The sequence below is a fragment of the Silene latifolia genome, chromosome X (assembly GCF_048544455.1).
Source record: "Silene latifolia isolate original U9 population chromosome X, ASM4854445v1, whole genome shotgun sequence".
Classification (NCBI taxonomy): Eukaryota; Viridiplantae; Streptophyta; class Magnoliopsida; order Caryophyllales; family Caryophyllaceae; genus Silene; species Silene latifolia.
The window spans coordinates 94,914,836-94,934,434 of NC_133537.1; the positions used below are offsets into that span (position 1 = coordinate 94,914,836).

Below are 19,599 nucleotides of genomic sequence, written 5' to 3' on the forward strand. Positions count from 1 at the left end.
ATTTCAATTGTCAACTGATCCACATTTATTGTAACACCCCCATTTATTTAAGGGCCTGGACTAGGACTCCTCAGATAAAGAAGGGTGTTACCATCTCGGAAACCCGAGGCAGTAGATAACAAAGGAAAAATAAACAGTACTTAAATTTAAAGTTATAAATGTTTACAACTCAAATGGAATATGTCCCAAAACTGAAAATAAAGTCTGATAGTTAAACTGAAATAAAAGTGGGCTAGCTCTAAGTTAGGTGATCCATGCTCTCTCCCCCGCACTCCATATGTCTCAACAACTCGTCAATCTGCTCCCAAGAAATGGATCATCACAGCGCATACGAATACACGTGGTCAACCGCGAGGTTGAGTAGGTAATACGATATAATAAAGAATGCAATGATATGATCCTCCAATCTCAACTCCATCACACACATCCCCGGGAACGCCCACCATACCGATCCCCGGCAGACTATACAAATCGACCGCCGTCGATATACCGGCAGAAGGCCGAGGACACCGTGGCAAGTCTGCAGAACCCCTCGGGCCTTAATCACGATAATCTCATCTCCTCCAACTCCAACTCCAATGCATAAGAAATGTATAAAATATATGAAACAATAATGCTCAACGAGATAAATAAGATAAACAGATATGTCATATAATCACCGAACATGCCCTACTCTTTATAATCGTAAGAACTCAATCAGTGTATTCCCTACCTCGATCGTTGAGTCAAATGGATGATGCTCAATAATATTCCACAACAAATTCGCCATCTGAAAGATAAATAAATGATAAATGATTACTTAACTATTCCCGTTCCCAAAATAGAAGGTTACTAAAAATAGAAACTTCCTAACATGGAAAGTTTCCTTAAATGGAAACTTCCCCGATATAGCAGTTTTCCATTTTAACCAACCTGACTCAAAACCCGTCTCTTATTATTTAAATGACTCGGGAATTAAATTAAATAACTAATACGATAAATAAAAGATTAAACGAATTATACGATTAAGAAAAACCGAATCAAACATTGAACAACCCTAACAACCCGACTCCCACAACTCGTGACTTCACACTCGCCCAAACCCCTCACACGCCGCCTGAACCACCACGACAACCACCAGGCCCGTTCCCCAGTTCGACCCAAGCACCGACAACCGACCCCAACCTCGGTCGATCGCCGCGGATCGAACCAGGGCGCCAACGGCGACACGACACACCGCCTATCACGGGTTGCCGCCACCAACAGCCTCCCTTTGCAACCCTATAGCCACCACCGTCGTCAACATCATCCTATGCAACCACCACCACTCTGCTCGCCGTCAATCAACGCACACAGACGTCGTGGCGCCGCCGTTTCGACTTCCCCCGAGTCCACGGTGGCGCCACCCCAATTCTAATCATCTAACCCGCCTGAAAACCCCTGTTTAAACTCGTTTGATTGTCCCTGTCGATAACGCCTCCTACCGCCATTTTCACCGCCTAAAACCTCCCTAACCGCCACCAATAGGGGCGACTCAAACCACCCAATACAATTTCCCCGACACCAACCACCATTATCACCTCCCTGTGACACACGGTGACAACAACTACAACCCGACAAACGACAAAAATGAAAAAGAAAGGGTGACTGCTTACCTAAACTGCCACGTAAACCACCACTAAGGCCGCCTCAAAGCATCGACAACCACCCTATGCTCTTCCCTGCTGCGCCGTCACTACCCACGTTCAATCTCTCCCTCTCGATTTGTGTGATTGTGAAAGTTTGTGCCGTCGAAGTGAGGGAGGCGGGTGAGAGAGGAGTGTTTTGTAGAGCTAGGGTAAAAATTAGGTTAAAGTAGGTTAGACGGTAGGTGGGTCATGGGTAACGTGATTGGGTAAATGGGCTATCTAACGTGACTTCGTTCACTTAAACCCGTCTCAACAAGTCTACGAATAACTCGATCTTACGATATCAACACGATTAGATAGCTTAGAGTAATAAATCGATATAACCCGTCTTAATTAGTCATATAAAATACGGAGTATTACAGTCTTCCCCCCTTAAAATGAACTTCGTCCCAAAGTTCGCTCATCTATCAACCTCCAAGCATCGATGTGGGTACCAAAACAGATTTTCAAATGTAGATAACTCATGGATTTAGGTTAATAAAACAAAATGTTACATTCTACCCTCCTAAAAAGAAACTTACGTTTCGGAACTTACCTCATGTAAATAGGTGTGGATAGCTTTCCTTCATGGAAAGCTCAGTCTCCCATGTAGCTTCCTTAACATTGTGGTTAGTCCACAAGACTTTCACCAAAGCTGTCTCTCCATTCCTGGTCTTCCTCACTTTCCTGTCCAAAATCTCCTTAGGTGTCTCCAGATAGGACAACTGCTCATCCACCTCGATCACCTCAGGACTCAACACATGTGATAAATCGCTCAAGTACCTCCGCAACTGAGAAACACGAAAGACATTGTGAACTCTGGCTAACGCTGGTGGCAAAGCTAAACGGTATGCCACCTCTCCAACTCTTTCCAATATCTCATAGGGTCCAATGAATTTCTGACTCAGCTTTCCGCGCTTCCCGAACCTCATAACTCCCTTCATCGGCGACACTTTGACTAGTACCTTCTCTCCCACCTCGAAAGAAATCTCACTTCTCCTAGTGTCAGCATAGCTCTTCTGTCTGTCCTGGGAAGCCCTTATCTTTTGCCTAATAATCTGCACTGTTCAACCATCTCCGAATCATCTCGGCCCCAAAACGACAAAGCGTCCGATCGATCATCCCAACACACGGGACCCCTGCATTTCCTACCATAAAGTGCCTCAAATGGAGCCATCCCAATGCTAGCGCGATAATCGTTGTTGTAAGAAAACTCGATCAACCCCAGATCTGTCTTCCCAAGATCCGCCAAACTCTAGAATGTAAGCTCTCAACATATCCTCGAGGGTCTAAATAGTCCTCTCTGTCCGACCGTCAGTAGCAGGATGAAAAGCGGTGCTCATCTTCAGTTGAGTACCCATCAATGACGCAATACCGCGAACTTGGATAGAAACCTGGAATCTCGTCGGAAACGATATCTTTAGGCACACCATGCAACTTTACCACGTCATCGAACATAAGCCCTAGCCAACTCAGCCTTACTCCAAGTATCTTTCATGGGAATAAAGTGAGCTGACTTGGTCAACCTGTCGACGATCACCCAAATCATGTTGTTACCTCTCTGAGTCTGAGACAACCCGACGATGAAGTCCATGGATATACTCTCCCACTTCCACTCTGGCACATCTAGCGGCTGAACCTTCCCCTGCGGTCTCTTGTGTTCACCCTTCACTCTCTGGCATGTCAAACATCGAGACACGAACTCAGCAACTTCCTTCTTCATATTAGGCCACCAAAACGTCTTCTTGAGGTCCTTGTATAACTTATCCCCTCCAAGATGTACAGAATAAGGAGTAGCATGTGCCTCAGTAAGAATTTTCCTCTTCAGTTCCTCATTAGCTGGCACACACCACCTCTGTCCAAACCTCAAGCTCCCATCTGAATGAATACTGAATTTCGAGTAGGGTTCTGCACCTGCCTGTTCCACTGCACTGCGCCATTTCTGAACTCTAGCATCCTCTTTCTGTAACTCTCGAATCTCCTCGTATAACTCTGGCTCAATTATAATATCTCCAATAGTCTCGCCTCGTCGGATCATGTAAATCCCCATCTTCTTTATCTCACCTAACATCCTCACCCTGGATCTGGCACTGATCAGGGCATGGATAGACTTCCGACACAAAGCATCAGCTACGACATTCGCCTTCCCTTCATGATAAAGTAGGTCCATGTCATAGTCACCAATCAACTCGATCCATCTCCTCTGTCTCATGTCCAGCTCCTTCTGAGTATAGATATACTTCAGACTCTTGTGATCAGAAAATACCTTGAAAGTCGCTCCATAGAGATAATGTCGCCACAACTTGAGAGCAAACACTACGGCTCCCAACCTTTTGGTCATGGGTAGGGTAGTTCTCCTCATAGGTCATCAATTGTCGAGAAGCGTAAGCGATTACCTTCCCTTTCTGCATCAACACACACCCCAACCCTTTCTTGGAAGCATCAGTATATACTTCGAAGTTATCATTCCCATCTGGCAAAGCAAGGATAGGAGCCGTGGTTAGGCGCTCTTTGAGGATCAAGAAAGCCTTCTCACAACCCTCATCCCAGATAAACCTGTTCTCTTTCCTCATTAGTGATGTCAATGGTTTTGCTATCTTCGAAAAATCTTTGACAAACCTCCTGTAGTATCCAGCTAGTCCCAAGAAACTTCGAATTTCGCCCACATTCTTTGGGCTCTGCCATCTAGTCACAGCCTCGATCTTGCTAGGATCCACTGACACCCCTTCCTTGGAAATCACATGCCCCGGTAAAGGCAACTTTCTTCAACGAACTCGCACTTACTCAATTTGGCATACAACTGATTCTCTGCCAAGGTTCTCAGTACTATCCCTAGATGCTCCTCGTGCTCTTCCTCATTTTTGGAGTAAACCAATATGTCATCGATAAACACAACCACGAACTTGTCCAGATAAGGACTGAACACCCGATTCATTAGGTCCATAAACACAGCTGGCGCATTGGTCAATCCGAAGGGCATGACCACGAACTCATAGTGTCCATATCTGGTTCTGAATGTAGTCTTAGGAATATCCTCTTTCTTTATCCTCAGTTGGTGATAACCCGACCTCAGATTAATCTTCGAGAACACTCCAGCTCCACTCAATTGGTCAAACAAATGGAAACCCGAGGCAGTAGATAACAAAGGAAAAATAAACAGTACTTAAATTTAAAGTTATAAATGTTTACAACTCAAATGGAATATGTCCCAAAACTGAAAATAAAGTCTGATAGCTAAACTGAAATAAAAGTGGGCTAGCTCTAAGTCAAGTGATCCATGCTCTCTCCCCGCCGACTCCATATGTCTCAACAACTCGTCAACTGCTCCCAAGAAATGGATCATCACAGCGTACACGAATACACGGGGCCCACCGCGAGGTTGAGTAGGTAATACGATATAATAAAGAATGCAATGATATGATCCTCCAATCTCAACTCCATCACACACATCCCCGGAACGCCCAGCCATACCGATCCCCGACAGAATATACAAATTGACCATCGTCGATATACCAGCTCGTAGCTGAGGACACCAGGGCAAGTCCTGCAGAACCAGCCTGGGCCTTAATCACGATAATCTCATCTCCTCCAACTCCAACTCCAATGCATAAGAAATGTATAAAATAAATGAAACAATAATGCTCAACGAGATAAATAAGATAAACAGATATGTCATATAATCACCGAACATGCCCTACTCTTTATAATCGTAAGAACTCAATCAGTGTATTCCCCTACCTTAGTACTGCAGTCAAATGGACAGATGCTCAATAATATTCCACAACAAATTCGCCCTCTGAAAGATAAATAAATGATAAATGATTACTTAACTATTCCCGTTCCCAAAATAGAAGGTTACTAAAAATAGAAACTTCCTAACGTGGAAAGTTTCCTTAAATGGAAACTTCCCCGATATAGGAGTTTTCCATTTTAACCAACCCGACACAAAACCCGTCTCTAATTATTTAAATGACTCGGGAATTAAATTAAATAACTAATACGATAAATAAAAGATTAAACGAATTATACGATTAAGAAAAACCGAATCAAACATTGAACAACCCTAACAACCCGACTCCCACAACCCGTGACGTCACACTCGCCCAAACCCCTCACGCGCCGTCTGAACCACCACGACAACCACCAGGCCCGTTCCCCAGTTCGACCCAACCGCCGACAACCGACCCCAACGTGGTCGACTGCCGCCGGCGAGTCGAACCAGGGCTGCCAACAGCCCTGACACACCGCCTATCAGGGGTTGCCGCCACCAACAGCCTCCCTTTACAACCCTATAGCCAACACCGTCGTCAACATCATCCTATGCAACCACCACCACTCTGCTCGCCGTCAATCAACGTACACAGACGCCGTGGCGCCGCCGTTTCGACCTCCCTCGAGTCCACGGTGGCGCCACCCCAATTCTAATCATCTAACCCGCCTGAAAACCCCTGTTTAAACTCGTTTGATTGTCCCTGTCGATAACGCCTCCTACCGCCATTTCCACCGCCTAAAACCTCCCTAACCGCCACCAATAGGGGCGACTCAAACCACCCAATACAATTTCCCCGACACCAACCACCATTATCACCTCCCTGTGACACACGGTGACAAAAACTACAACCCGACAAACGACAAAAATGAAAAAGAAAGGGTGACTGCTTACCTAAACTGCCACGTAAACCACCACTAAGGCCGCCTCAAAGCGTCGACAAGCACCCTATGCTCTTCCCTACTGCGCCGTCACTACCCACGTTCAATCTCTCCCTCTCGATTTCTGTGATTGTGAAAGTGTGTGCCGTCGAAGTGAGGGAGGCGGGTGAGAGAGGAGTGTTTTGTAGAGCTAGGGTAAAAATTAGGTTAAAGTAGGTTAGACGGTAGGTGGGTCATGGGTAACGTGATTGGGTAAATGGGCTATCTAACGTGACTTCGTTCACTTAAACCCGTCTCAACAAGTCTACGAATAACTCGATCTTACGATATCAACACGATTAGATAGCTTAGCGTAATAAATCGATATAACCCGTCTTAATTAGTCATATAAAATACGGAGTATTACATTAATCGGTAATGATTGGCGGACTAGAGTTTGACATTACTGTCGTATGACGGTGGTTATCAGTTGATCCCTTAAGGTCATACCTCTAGGGTAACACTCGTAATTGATTAATTAATTAATTGTATGATGATACAAGTTAATTAATTCCTTAAAATTAAACAAGTGATTTTGTGAGTGAGAATTCGTATCTTATTGTAATTCGATTATATAAGATTCGTACTAAGTGATTAAATTGTTTTATTACTTAGGTTTATTTATTGTTTATGAAACAATTAAAATAAGAATGAATGGTTTATTATGAATACAAGTAGTTGCGATTTATAATTCTATGACTCATTTTATGTACTTGTAATTGTGAATTACTAGTTAATTTTGTATGTGATTTATTTTATGTATAATGATTTTTAATAAGTTAAAAATGCATTATTAAGTAACATGTCAAGTAACTTGTCCAATATGTCACACTTCACAAATTGACAATTGACAAAGTTAAAATGGAGGTCATCTATTATAAGGTAAAACCGAAACAAGGGTGTGTTAGTGGGTGTTGCTTTATCAATTATTTTATTAGCATGCTTAAGGACATAATGATGTGCCTTTTGCATAAAAAATTAACAACACCCTACCCTATGTTGGAGTATGTGTCCTCGACAATAATGCGATCACATGTTTAAATCTCATAATAAGAATGCATGAGGGAAAGTATTTTTTATTGTCAACTGATCCACATTAATCGGTAATGATTGGCTGGCTAGAGTTTGTCATTACTGTCGTATGACGGTGGTGATCAATTGATCCCTTAAGGTCATACCTCTAGGGTAACACTCTTAATTGATTAATTAATTAATTGTATGTTGATACAAGTTAATTAATTCCTTAAAATTGAACGGATGATTTTGTGAGTGAAAATACGTATCTTATTGTAATTTGATTAAATAAGATTCGTGCTAAGTAATTAAATTATTTTATTACTTAGGTTTATTAAACAATTAAAATAAGAATGAATGATTTATTATAAATACAAGTTGTTGTGATTTATAATTCTATGACCCATTTTAAGTACTTGTAATCATGAATTACTAGTTAATTTTTGTATGTGATTTATTTTGTTATATAATGATTTTTAATTAGTTAAAAATGCATTATTAAACAACATGTCTAGTAACATGTCCAATATGTCACACTATACAAATTGACAATTGACAAACTTAAAATGGACCATTTCAAGTCCCCTTGAGCCGTGTAAATGAAGAATATAGGAGTTGGTAGTGTTGTGTTCATTTAATTGAAGGGAACACAATGATACCCTACTAATCATAGGGTTTCATGCCTAAACTCTTGAGAAGAGAAACTTGAAAAAGTATTGGGCATTACTACCCACACCATCCGGCCAACCATTTGATAAATGACAGTTTTCTCTTCCTTTTATCATTATTCATTCTTACTAAAATTATGTAGATAATTTTTACACATTCTCTCTAGATCTTGTGAAGAACTAATAAGAAAGAAAATCACAAAATCACTAATATTATTCCACCATTACTAGAAGTAGTAAACTATAATATTAGTTGTTATTTTAAGAACACAAATACTAATTTCTAGTAACAAAATTAGTACTTGTAATAAGAGTGATTATCTTGGTACAATCCTTGAGGAGTAGATTCTACTATTGAATCTAAGGGTTTTGTTGGAGCACTTGGTTTTTCTTATGAAGACTAATTGGTATAAACCATTCGGCCCTTATTGTAAGTTGATCAATTTTCTTCTTACTTTGTATTTTAATGTTATACATGCATAAGATCAAGTTAATTTATGACTAAACTAAAATTAAAAAGTTTTTAAAAATATCTAATAAGAGATTAATTAATTTTTCAATTGGCATCAGATCAAGAGTTGTTGCATGCATAATCGGTTTTGTTTTTCCGAGTTAATATGGTAACATATAAAACTTAAAATTTGTGATTTATGAAGATAAATGCCACGAAAATTTTGCTTGTTAAACCTTCTGGTCCTAAATTGATTTTTGTCATTTTGATAATTTATGGTAATTTATTGCTCTTTAAAATGTTTATTTGCATTTTTAATACATTTTATTGAGTAAAATGACAATTGAAATGCTAAAAATAGTTAGACTATGATTCTGACCTTGAAATTTTTACACGACCTCACATGCATATTTTACAAGTTGTATGTAAATTTTCACATAAAATGGTTTTGCATAGCATGATTTATGAGTTTTACATGTTAAAATTTGATTAAGTAGAGGTATTTATGATAAAAATGGTTAGACTTAGTTCCTGCCCAAAACAATTTAGTATGTCGTTACATGCAATATTTACACACTTTTTATAAATTTTTAGTGCAAATGATTTAATTTTGCATGATTTATGATTTTTAGATGTAAAAATCGAATAAATAGTGACTATTTTGACATAAATAGCTAAATTGAATTTTATGGCATGAAAATTTTTCCCTATGTTGTATATATGATATGAACATCATATCTAAAGTTGCATGTTAATTTTCGTATAATTTTAATAGTTTATTAATTTTATGGGATATAAATTGATAAAAAGCAACTTTAATAGTCATTAAAATAAAACTTTGACTTTTGGGCTTAAAATTTGTCATTTACAGGTTCCAGAAACTTGTTAAGAATATTCAAAATTTTAATTTTGATTTATTGCATAATGTTATGTTTAATTTGTAATTAATGGGTTAAAATTATGTTTCATGCAATTTATTTGTGAAATAAATTAATATAATCTAATGGCCTTTTTAATTACAATTTTGGGATGTTGGGAATTTTCTAGGATATACAAAATTATGATTTTGAATTTTTCGAATTTTTATGACTTTTTGGGAATTATTTCGTTATTATTATGAATAATAGTGTTTAAAGAGAAATTATATAAAATCATGTTGAATTATTGTTAAATGTTTAGTGAAGACTAAATTTTGAGTCCTAAGAGGTTGAGGTAATTAACTTGGACATAGATGTGATTTATGTAATATTTTGTGATTTTAATAGGTTAATTGTCACAATAATCCATAAAACCGGACAATATATACGATATTAGCTTAAATAGGGTGATTTGGCACATGACATGGCATGTTTTATACATATATTAATGCTGCATTTATTGTTTTTGTTTTGCATTTGTTTTATATGTTTGCATGCATAGCCAAATCGCCATAACTACACATGCATATCATTTTATCGAGTCATCGACCGTGTCAATTATAATTATCGTAGTTCACCGCTTTAGTTCACTTAAAACGAAATAGATAATAAATTGACATGACCTCTTAAAAAATAATAATTGAGAATTAGCCTTACCAAATAGTAGAACCATGAGCCCCAATTTCATAAGGAAGTAGGCTCGGCTCACCGGGGTGCTAAACTTGTTACGTTGGGTAAGTGGGTGGTAAATTCTTACTACATCGAAATTTGGATTGAGCTCAACAGAAGTATTCGTGACCGTAGTCGCATGTGTTCCGGGCTAAAGATAAATATTAAAGTAATTTTATCGACCGAGAGTTCTAGAAGTATAATCGATTAAAGAGTTAATCCACCGAGTTATATTGATAAGGGATGAATCGGCTCACCGTGCCCAAGTTGATATGAATTTGGATCTCGGGATCATTTATAATAGTTGGGTAGAGGTCACTATATAAATGCTAAAACATTCTTAAATGTTTTATAATATAACGATGACTGTTTGTTTTTCCCACTAATTCGTTGTTTTATGTTGTTCTTTATTATCGCTCCTACTCATATATGATATCTATTTGATTGTAACACGAGTCTCCGCTAAACCACTATTACTTATGACAAATATAATCTCTTTCTAGAATGAACCGTATCATGGGTTGTGGACTAGATCCATAGGAATTGTTCTATTCCATAGAACTCGATAGGAATTGTCCTATGCAACTATAAGATTAACATCTTAAAATTCCTTACATACCTATATTCTCTTGTGAAGAATATGAATAGAAGTTGTACTTGATCAAAATATGTTTTTATAATATCTTCTATGCATCCATGGTTCAAAAGTCTTATTGCTCAATCCAAACAAATGTCATCAAGCACTTAAGTTGTTAAGCGCATGACATTGTAAAATTGGTAAATTAATTTGTTAGAAATTTTGATTAACCAAATACCACAATAGAGTTCATCCTTGTAAAGGATTAACTAGGAATTTATATGAAGATAAGTCTTCATCAAGTAGAAATTCTTGAAGTGAGTGGGAGCAATAAGAAGTAAAGTATCTATCTTAATTGTTAAGGATAGAACTAGGCTTGAACGAGAAAGTGTTAGACACTAAAAAATAGAGACAAATTCCTAAATAAGTAAAGATTAAGGAAGTTGGTTGTGTGACACAAACATAGTCCTTCGTAAATATGTATGACATTGTCATTGCCTTCTTGCCAAATACCACATCATGAGTAATTATTACAAATTAGTAGATTTCATCATCATATTTGGCATTATCATGTGATGACTAGCAAGAATAAGTTCAAAAATTTGCATGAATGAAACTAGGGTAATTGCCATTTCATCAATGAACATAATGAATGTTGTAGTGTACTCATTTTAGTTTTCTATTTAGATATATACCTCAATAATTGTTATGATATATAATATGTCTAAATAAGAATATAATTTGTAGATTTGCACAAAAGGTAAAGGGTTTTACCATTATGCAATTAAAACAAGTGTTATACCCTTACATACCACGATTAAGTTTATGGTGAGACCATACAAATCAAGATAATTATATTCAAACTAAAAATTTCATACATATTGTATAAGACTCAAATTGGTGAACCCCATTATTTCTCGATTCTCGATTGAAATTGCTCATAGAGACTAATTTTGACTAGTGTCCCAAACCACTTGATTGAGAATCTCTTGGTATGTGTGAATCTTGTATTCAAAGCAAGATTAATTCATGACTTCTTTTTAGAAAAGAATTATGAATATAGCAAGATATTCGCCTTATTTACACTTTGAAGTGTATGGTCGAATACAATTTCAATCAAAAGGGGTTATTACTTCTTCATCTCTTTTACCAACGAACTAGGTAGATACTTGGTATCCACTTAATGAGGTAAGAAGAGAAATTCTTCGAATAAGTTCAATGAATGTTTATAAGTATCATAACCTAGAGATTATGACCAAAGTATTAGTACTTGGTTAATATTGGGAACAAAAATATGAAGACATTTATATGCACGAAAAGGAGTGTGATATGGTATCACAAGTTCACCTTCATAATATTAAAAGGTGACATAGAATCCTATACGATATGATTGTATCTTTACTATAAAATTGGAAGTTGTTTCTATCACAATTTGTCTAGTATTTATATATTCCACTAAATTAAAATATACTTAAAGAAATCAAGTATAATTCATATATGATATGATTAGGCATGGTACCTAAGTTGTAGCTTGTTTCGAATGAGTACATGTGGTCTCTCTTCTTACATGATCACGAGAACAAAGGGTTTGTGGCTAAGTGGGAGAAAATGTTCAAGAGCCACAAACTGAGAATAAGATGTAGAAAGACGTTCCTTCCCGGTCAAAATCAGTAAATATTTCTTCGAAATCTATGTGGACAGGAGTTATGTTATTTTAGAAAATAAAAAACCTGTAACTTATTATGATGCTTTATCTAGTTTCAACTCCGCAAAAGTCCGAAGCAAGCATAAACATGAAAATGTTTATTTAGCTTGGTTGGTTGGTGGCAAGGGTTTTGCACGCAACAACAATGCTTCATTGTATTCGGATATGATTTGATATAGTTGGATTTTAAAATCATCTTGCATGAGTTTTGTAAATCGCAACTATCCTAAAGTAGGATGCGAACTTGAGAGGAAGTCTTAAGTAGATGTCAAGGAGTTGAATTGTATGTTTTGATCATGTGATAAACATTTCTCAAATTATCGAGTACTTTTGTTTATACATGAAGTTTAGTGGGAGTAATGTGGTGTTATTAGTCTTATATGTGAGGGACATATTGATCATTGTGAATGACGGAAGACTTAGGAGAAGAATAATACATCTCTAAGATATCCAGACCTATAAAGATAGTGCTGAGAGGATATTAGCGTTAAATGAATATTCTTATAATGATAAGAGTCTAGTCATGTTCAAAAGTATTGAACATGTAGAAATTGAATCCACTTGCTTCCGCTGCGGGATTAATTCATTACGCTTAGATGTATCACCATTCTTTAATTTCGTATACTTGGAGTATGACGAAAAGGTACAAATCGAATTTTTGAGAGAAGTCTTAATATAGCCATATAGTTCACTGCTTAGTTCTCTTGGAGCACTAAAGAAATGATGCTAAGTGATTAGAATTGATATGGATTTGTGTGTAACCAGTTACACGATAACCATATTCTAATCACACTAGGATGGTTAGAGAACCATCTTGGCTATATTAATTAAGGAGGATATCTACTAGATACGCTCTAGGAAGTAAAACAATGAGAGATTTACTACAAAAATTGAGTACACTTGCAATTATGAAAAATGCAAGTAGGAAGGGATGTTATTAGGATTCGGTTTTATGAATTGGAGGAACCATGGTAGTTCGTTCCAACAACGGAAGGTCCTATCCCTGCACACTGTGAGGACAGTGGGAGTGATTCCAAGGCTAAGGAACCTTTCTCTAGATTGGATCTGGACATGTACTCAAAAGGTTGTTATGATAAAGGTTATACAAAGGGAAATGGTACAAGGTTAGGGAAAGTGCAAAGTGTTGCTAAAACTTGCTAACCAAGGCCTTTTTCAAAGGCTAAGCATGATAAGTCATGACATTTGAATTGAGTTGAGATGTATTGTTGTATTCAATATTGAGTATGGATTATAGATTATGTAGTAATTGATATGGTATCAATTTTACATATGTGATAATGCATTCATCGTTTGAGTTTTATTAAAACACTTTCCTTACTTTGTTATATCCAAATAGGTTGTAAGGAAAACGTTGAACCCTATTAAAGTGAATTGGATTAACATAGTATTGGCCCCTAGTTGGTTATATGAGGTGACATCTCGAAGCAACTAGAGTGTGATGCGATTGATGGAAAGTTCAAGTGTCATAGAGTCATAAGGGATGACTAGTCGATCACATAGGCAGACTGTGAGGGACACTCTATCGGGCTTATGACCGCTTATAGAGTTCTGGCAATATTTTATAGCCTGGTCATGGCGAGAGCTACTATGGTATTCTTATGAGTCGATTCTTTGACTAATGACTGTTCGCCTAAGATGGCACAGTTTCAGAGTGACTTTGATTTTTGTCTGGCGACCTTCGTAATTGGGGTCTAATGGGCATGTTTTGGGTCATGATGAGTTGTGGCTAATCGAAGGGAAGAGTGCAATAGGAATTGTCCATCCCGTCAGGGTTATCTTATATCTTAAGGCCACTCGAGGAGCAATGAACTGGAAATGCGTGGCCACGCTCGGAAGGTATCTACGGTAGATCATTCCGGTCAGACAGTTATTCTCTAGATCGAGGAAACCACTCATGATATGATCAAATGCAAGTACGACCTGTAAAACACCTTGCATTGAGTGGGAGATAGTAATGGGACAAGAGAATTGGTGACACACACTTGTCGCGGACAAGTGGGAGATTGTTGGAGTATGTGTCCTCGACAATAATGCTATCAGATGTTTAAATCTCATAATAAGAATGCCTGAGGTAAAGTATTTTTTTTAGTGTCAACTGATCCACATTAATCGGTAATGATTGGTGGCTAGAGTTTGACATTACTGTCGTATGACGGTGGTGACCAGTTGATCCCTTAAGGTCATACCTCTAGGGTAACACTCTTAATTGATTAATTAATTGTATGTTGATACAAGTTAACTAATTCCTTAAAATTAAACGAATGATTTTGTGAGTGAAAATACGTATCTTATTGTGATTCGATTAAATAAGATTCGTGCTAAGTAATTAAATTGTTTTATTACTTAGGTTTATTTATTGTTTATGAAACAATTAAAATAAGAATGAATGATTTATTATAAATACAAGTTGTTGTGATTTATAATTCTATGACCCATTTTAAGTACTTGTAATCATGAATTACTAGTTAATTTTTGTATGTGATTTATTTTGTTATATAATGATTTTTAATTAGTGAAAAATGCATTATTAAACAACATGTCTAGTAACATGTCTAATATGTCACACTATACAAATTGACAATTGACAAACTTAAAATGGACCATTTCAATTCCCCTTTGAGCCGTGTAAATGAAGAATATAGGAGTTGGTTGTGTTGTGTTCTTTTAATTGAAGGGAACACTATCATACCTACTAATCATAGGGTTTCATGCCTAAACTCTTGAGAAGAGAAAGTTGAAAAAGTATTGGGCATTACTACCCACACCATCCGGCCAACCATTTGACAAAGGAGAGTTTTATCTTCCTTTTATCATTATTCATTCTTACTAAAATTATGTAGATAATTTCTACACATTCTCTCTAGATCTTGTGAAGAACTAATAAGAAAGAAAATCACAAAATCACTAATATTATTCCACCATTATTAGAAGTAGTAAACTATAATATTAGTTGTTATTTTAAGAACACAAATACTAATTTCTAGTAACAAAATTGGTACTTGTATTAAGAGTGATTATCTTGGTATAATCCTTGAGGAGTACATTCTACTATTGAATCTAAGGGTTTTGTTGGAGCACTTGGTTTTTCTTATGAAGACTAATTGGTAGGAGACCGATTAGTATAAACCATTCGGCCCTTATTGTAAGTTGATCAATTTTTTTCTTACATTGTATTTTAATGTTATGCATGCATAAGATCTAATTAGTTTTATGACTAAACTAATTTTTATATAGTTATTAGAAGTGTCTAATAAGAGATATACGAATCTTTCACCCTATACTTAGATAAGAGAAAAAGGGTGTCTTAAAAAGAGAAGTGTGCTCCTTATACACCCTATGGAACCGACACCCCCTTCCTCTCTCATCTTATTGAGAATTGGTCTCTACAATTCATTTATTCTTACAAAATAATTATATTGATAATTTCCTTATTCTCTCTAGTTTTTGTTGAAGAACACACTAGAAAACTAACTCACAAATTTCTCTAATATTATCTCATCCTTACTAGTAGTAGTATACAATAATATTAGTTGTTATTTTAAAGGGATATATACTAATTTCTAGCATCAAAATTAGTACATGTATTAAGAATGATTACCTTGGTACAAATCCGTAAGGAGTAGATCTTGCAATTAGATCTAAAGTTTTTTTGGGGGCATTTGGATTATTCTTTAAGAAGTCTAATTTGGTAGGAGACTAAATTAGTATAAACCACTCGGCGCTCTTTGTAAGAATAATTGATTTTTCTTCTTACTTTGTAATTTTGTTATGCATGCATAAGTTCCTTTTAGTTTATAACTAAACTAAATCCACATAATTATTAGAAGTGTCTAATAAGAGATATACGAATCTTACATGACCGTCTTGTAACCTCAAAAGGAGTCCGTATGCTCGATTTTATTGATCGATTTATAAACAGGGAAGACCCTTCTATCTATTATATGGCGAGGCGTAGGGCATTCGGATTTTGCCTACTACATGGTTATGTCCTCCAAGGGCATGTTTATAAGGAAATGAGAGGGGATCCTCGTTACTTGAGCTTGATTGAGCAAATGGAGCTGCGTAGGAGCCCAGCTTGTCTGTGCCTAGGAGAGATCATTTTGGGGCTGGACAACAGGAAGGCCAACCGCGAGCTTCCTTATTTGGGAAGTCCCATCATTTTGTAGGTAAGAACCTCCATGTACAATACCAACCATTTTTTTTTTTGCTTTTTTTTTTTGTTTTTTTTTTGGATATTAATTCCTGTCTTTGGTAGGTTTGGCTCATGGAGCGTCTGCGGTTGATCGAGCCTCGAGCTAATGTACCCGGATATCATGCTAGGTCGATTGCAATGAGGACCAGGCTCTATATGGTGGACTTCACTCGGGTTTGCGACTATTGGGAGAACAAGCTGAAGAATGAAGGTGGTCCCTTGATTAGATGGGTTGTGCCATGGTGGCATCTCAAGTCAGTTACTGGAGTGTCATCTTTAGACCCTACTCGATCGGTACGCATTCCTGGCTTGGAATTCATGGTATGCATCTTCCCGGAGAGACTGATGAGGCAGGTTGTCCTTAAGAAGAAGATTCCTAAGCTTGATACCGTTCCTCAGACTGCAGTGGCACATACTGTCGAGAGTCGTAGAGAGTGGGCCCTCAAATGAGCTCTGAGAAACATGTGGTTCCTACATTCTTCTGTTAGTTCATTGTGGGTATCAGATTCCTATTTGTAGTGGAGGAAGTCTACCACTCCCGAGGAGCGCGAGAAATTGAGGAAGCATGAGCCTGTTGACTATAAGATCCGTGAGGTAGCAAAGGAGAACCAGAAGCATTTGACTAAGGGGGAGGAAGAAGCCGAATTATGAGTTGTTCATCCGTCGAAGAAACCAAAGACTTCTCCTGCCATAGAGATGGTGGTTGATCGAAATGGTAAAGCTAGACCGTGAGAGACACCTTTGGTGATCAGGTCCGAGATAGAACAGGAGCGCCCGGCCAGTGGTCGAGATAAAAAGTATGATAAAAAATGACAAAGGCAAGGGAAATATGGAAGAGTAGCCTAAGTCGTAGTATTATTTATTATTATTATTATTTGTAATAAGTGGTGAGGTTTTTATAATCCTAGCCTTTTTATTGTTGTTAGCATTTTTCTTTATGTGGCGTATTATTATTAAATGAATTGAAGATTAATTAGTTATGAAAATATTGTGATTTCCCTTTTATTATTCTTGTCGAATTTCAAATGCAAATGCAAATGTCCTTCTATATACATTTAAACAAAATGGGTTGTAAGTGAGGATCCTGCGGACGCAGTTCCCGAGGGCCTTGTCCACAGCCTTCTAGTCTTGTCTCTTCTTGATGCTTGGTCATTGAATACAATCAATTTTGCCTCGTTTTGCCATGAAAATGCAAGATTCTTACTCCTTTCCTACCAAGGGATCAAAATCTCAAAGAATATGCAAAACAAAGAACTAAAGATAAGAAATGACCCAAATAGGCACTAAAAAGCATGGAAACAATGGTAATTCGGGGGCTAAATATGCGCCAATTATGGTCACATCAAATATCCCCAAACCGAACCTTTGCTCGTCCCGAGTAAAGAGGTGACAAAGACTAGGACCAATACTAACCTAACCTAATAATAATAGCCGATATGAGACAATTAGCGGGTCTCACTCCGCCCCTTCAACTCACAACAAGACAACCATGAGGTAGGATGCCTTCTTGCAAGGCAAGGTGGGTCTTGCCAAAATGGCGACACATCCAAACATTAAAGCACAAAAAATCACATAATGGATGCATCTACAAAAAGAATAGCCACTTTCCTCATCTAAGTGGCGGAAATTATCTACAAGGGAAGCAATTCAAGGGTACACAATCCTTCATAGATGCAATTTGTTCAAACTACTAGGCCTAGAAGGATACCAATAAATCACCTCCAAGTTGTGTCAAGCTAGGGTACCTTTGTCCTCAATCGTTAAATGCTTTTGTCAAGAGTAGACTCCCTATGGTGTTAGAAACACTGGAGGATCGCGGAATTCCCCCTCTTGCCTAGACAAGAAGAAGGGTCGTCCCCTCTCTACCATGCACAAAAATGGATAAGATGGATAAAGGGATCAATAGATATTTGAGTTTCATTTTGGGAGTTTGCTTTCATTTTTGTTTTTCCCCCCAATTTCATTTGGCATTTGACATTTGAGAACACTTTCTTGCCATTTCTTTTTGATTTTTGGCATTTCGATACTTGACAACTTTTTTTTGCATTTCTTTTTGAACATTTTCAAAGTCACCCCAATTAGTAACGAGGGTGCCTTGTATTTGAAGCTTAGGAGTCTATTTTTGCTCCTCTTTTCAATTGATGCATTTTTGCAAACTTTCTTTCACTTTTCATTTCATTGAACTCAAATCAATTTCTTTTTGTGCCCATTCCCTTTGATGACAAAAATGTATGGTAGAACATGGATGAATGATGGAAGTATGCATGGTTTCAAGGGTCACCTTGGAATAAACGGTAGCCAAGGAGTTATCACACCACAAGGTACTCTTGACTAGGCCTTAAACCATGGGTCAAAGGATACTAGCATGACACATCCTAGGGTGTTTTACAAGTATTCTAACAAGCAAAGTCTTAAGAATAAAAAGCATCTACTAGGGCCTATATACACTTGTCAAGCTTCCCAAATAGACGGTTTCGCAAAATTTTTCTAACCATGCAAACTACATGCCATGATGCAACTAACATATACACATCCTAATGCAAATGATTCTACCAACTAATATGGCATATAAACTAAATGCAATCCTAAGTTCACATTGTTTTACCGCATCAATCAAAATAAAGCCACATAGTCATTAACATAAAGAGGAAAAAGGAGATTGGAAAGATCATACCATGCGGTCTTCAATATCCTCATGTCTCGGATGTGGCGTAGTCAATCAAAGTGAACAAGGATAAACAAACACAATATATACAAGACAATATATACAAAGGAAATGAACTTGTTTTTGGTTTTTCAAATTTTTCAATTTTTATGGGTTTTTGAATAAAAGTTAAGTGTTAGAATTCCCATCCCCACACTAATATGGGCATTGTCCTCAATGGCCAAAATGATGGAAATTATGCAAAAATGATGCATGATTTCTATACTAAATGCAATTCTACACTAAGCTATACTACATGATGCATGGTTTTTGTTATGACGGAGAGGATAATTTAGATTACCTCCCGTTGTGTATGCATTAACTTCCCCAAACCAAATAAGACACT

General features: G+C 37.2%; 1 protein-coding gene across 1 annotated transcript; it reads right to left on the minus strand.

Moving 5' to 3' along the window:
* Window positions 1-2,203: 2,203 nt before the first annotated feature.
* Window positions 2,204-4,581, minus strand: LOC141617884 (uncharacterized). Its single transcript, XM_074435016.1, has 6 exons — window positions 4,388-4,581; window positions 4,100-4,268; window positions 3,913-4,000; window positions 3,430-3,794; window positions 3,204-3,321; window positions 2,204-2,709 (listed from the first exon to the last, which is right to left on the minus strand). Exons 1-6 carry the CDS (start codon window positions 4,579-4,581, stop codon window positions 2,204-2,206), a joined length of 1,440 nt encoding a protein of 479 aa, XP_074291117.1.
* Between the last annotated feature and the right edge of the window lie 15,018 nt (window positions 4,582-19,599).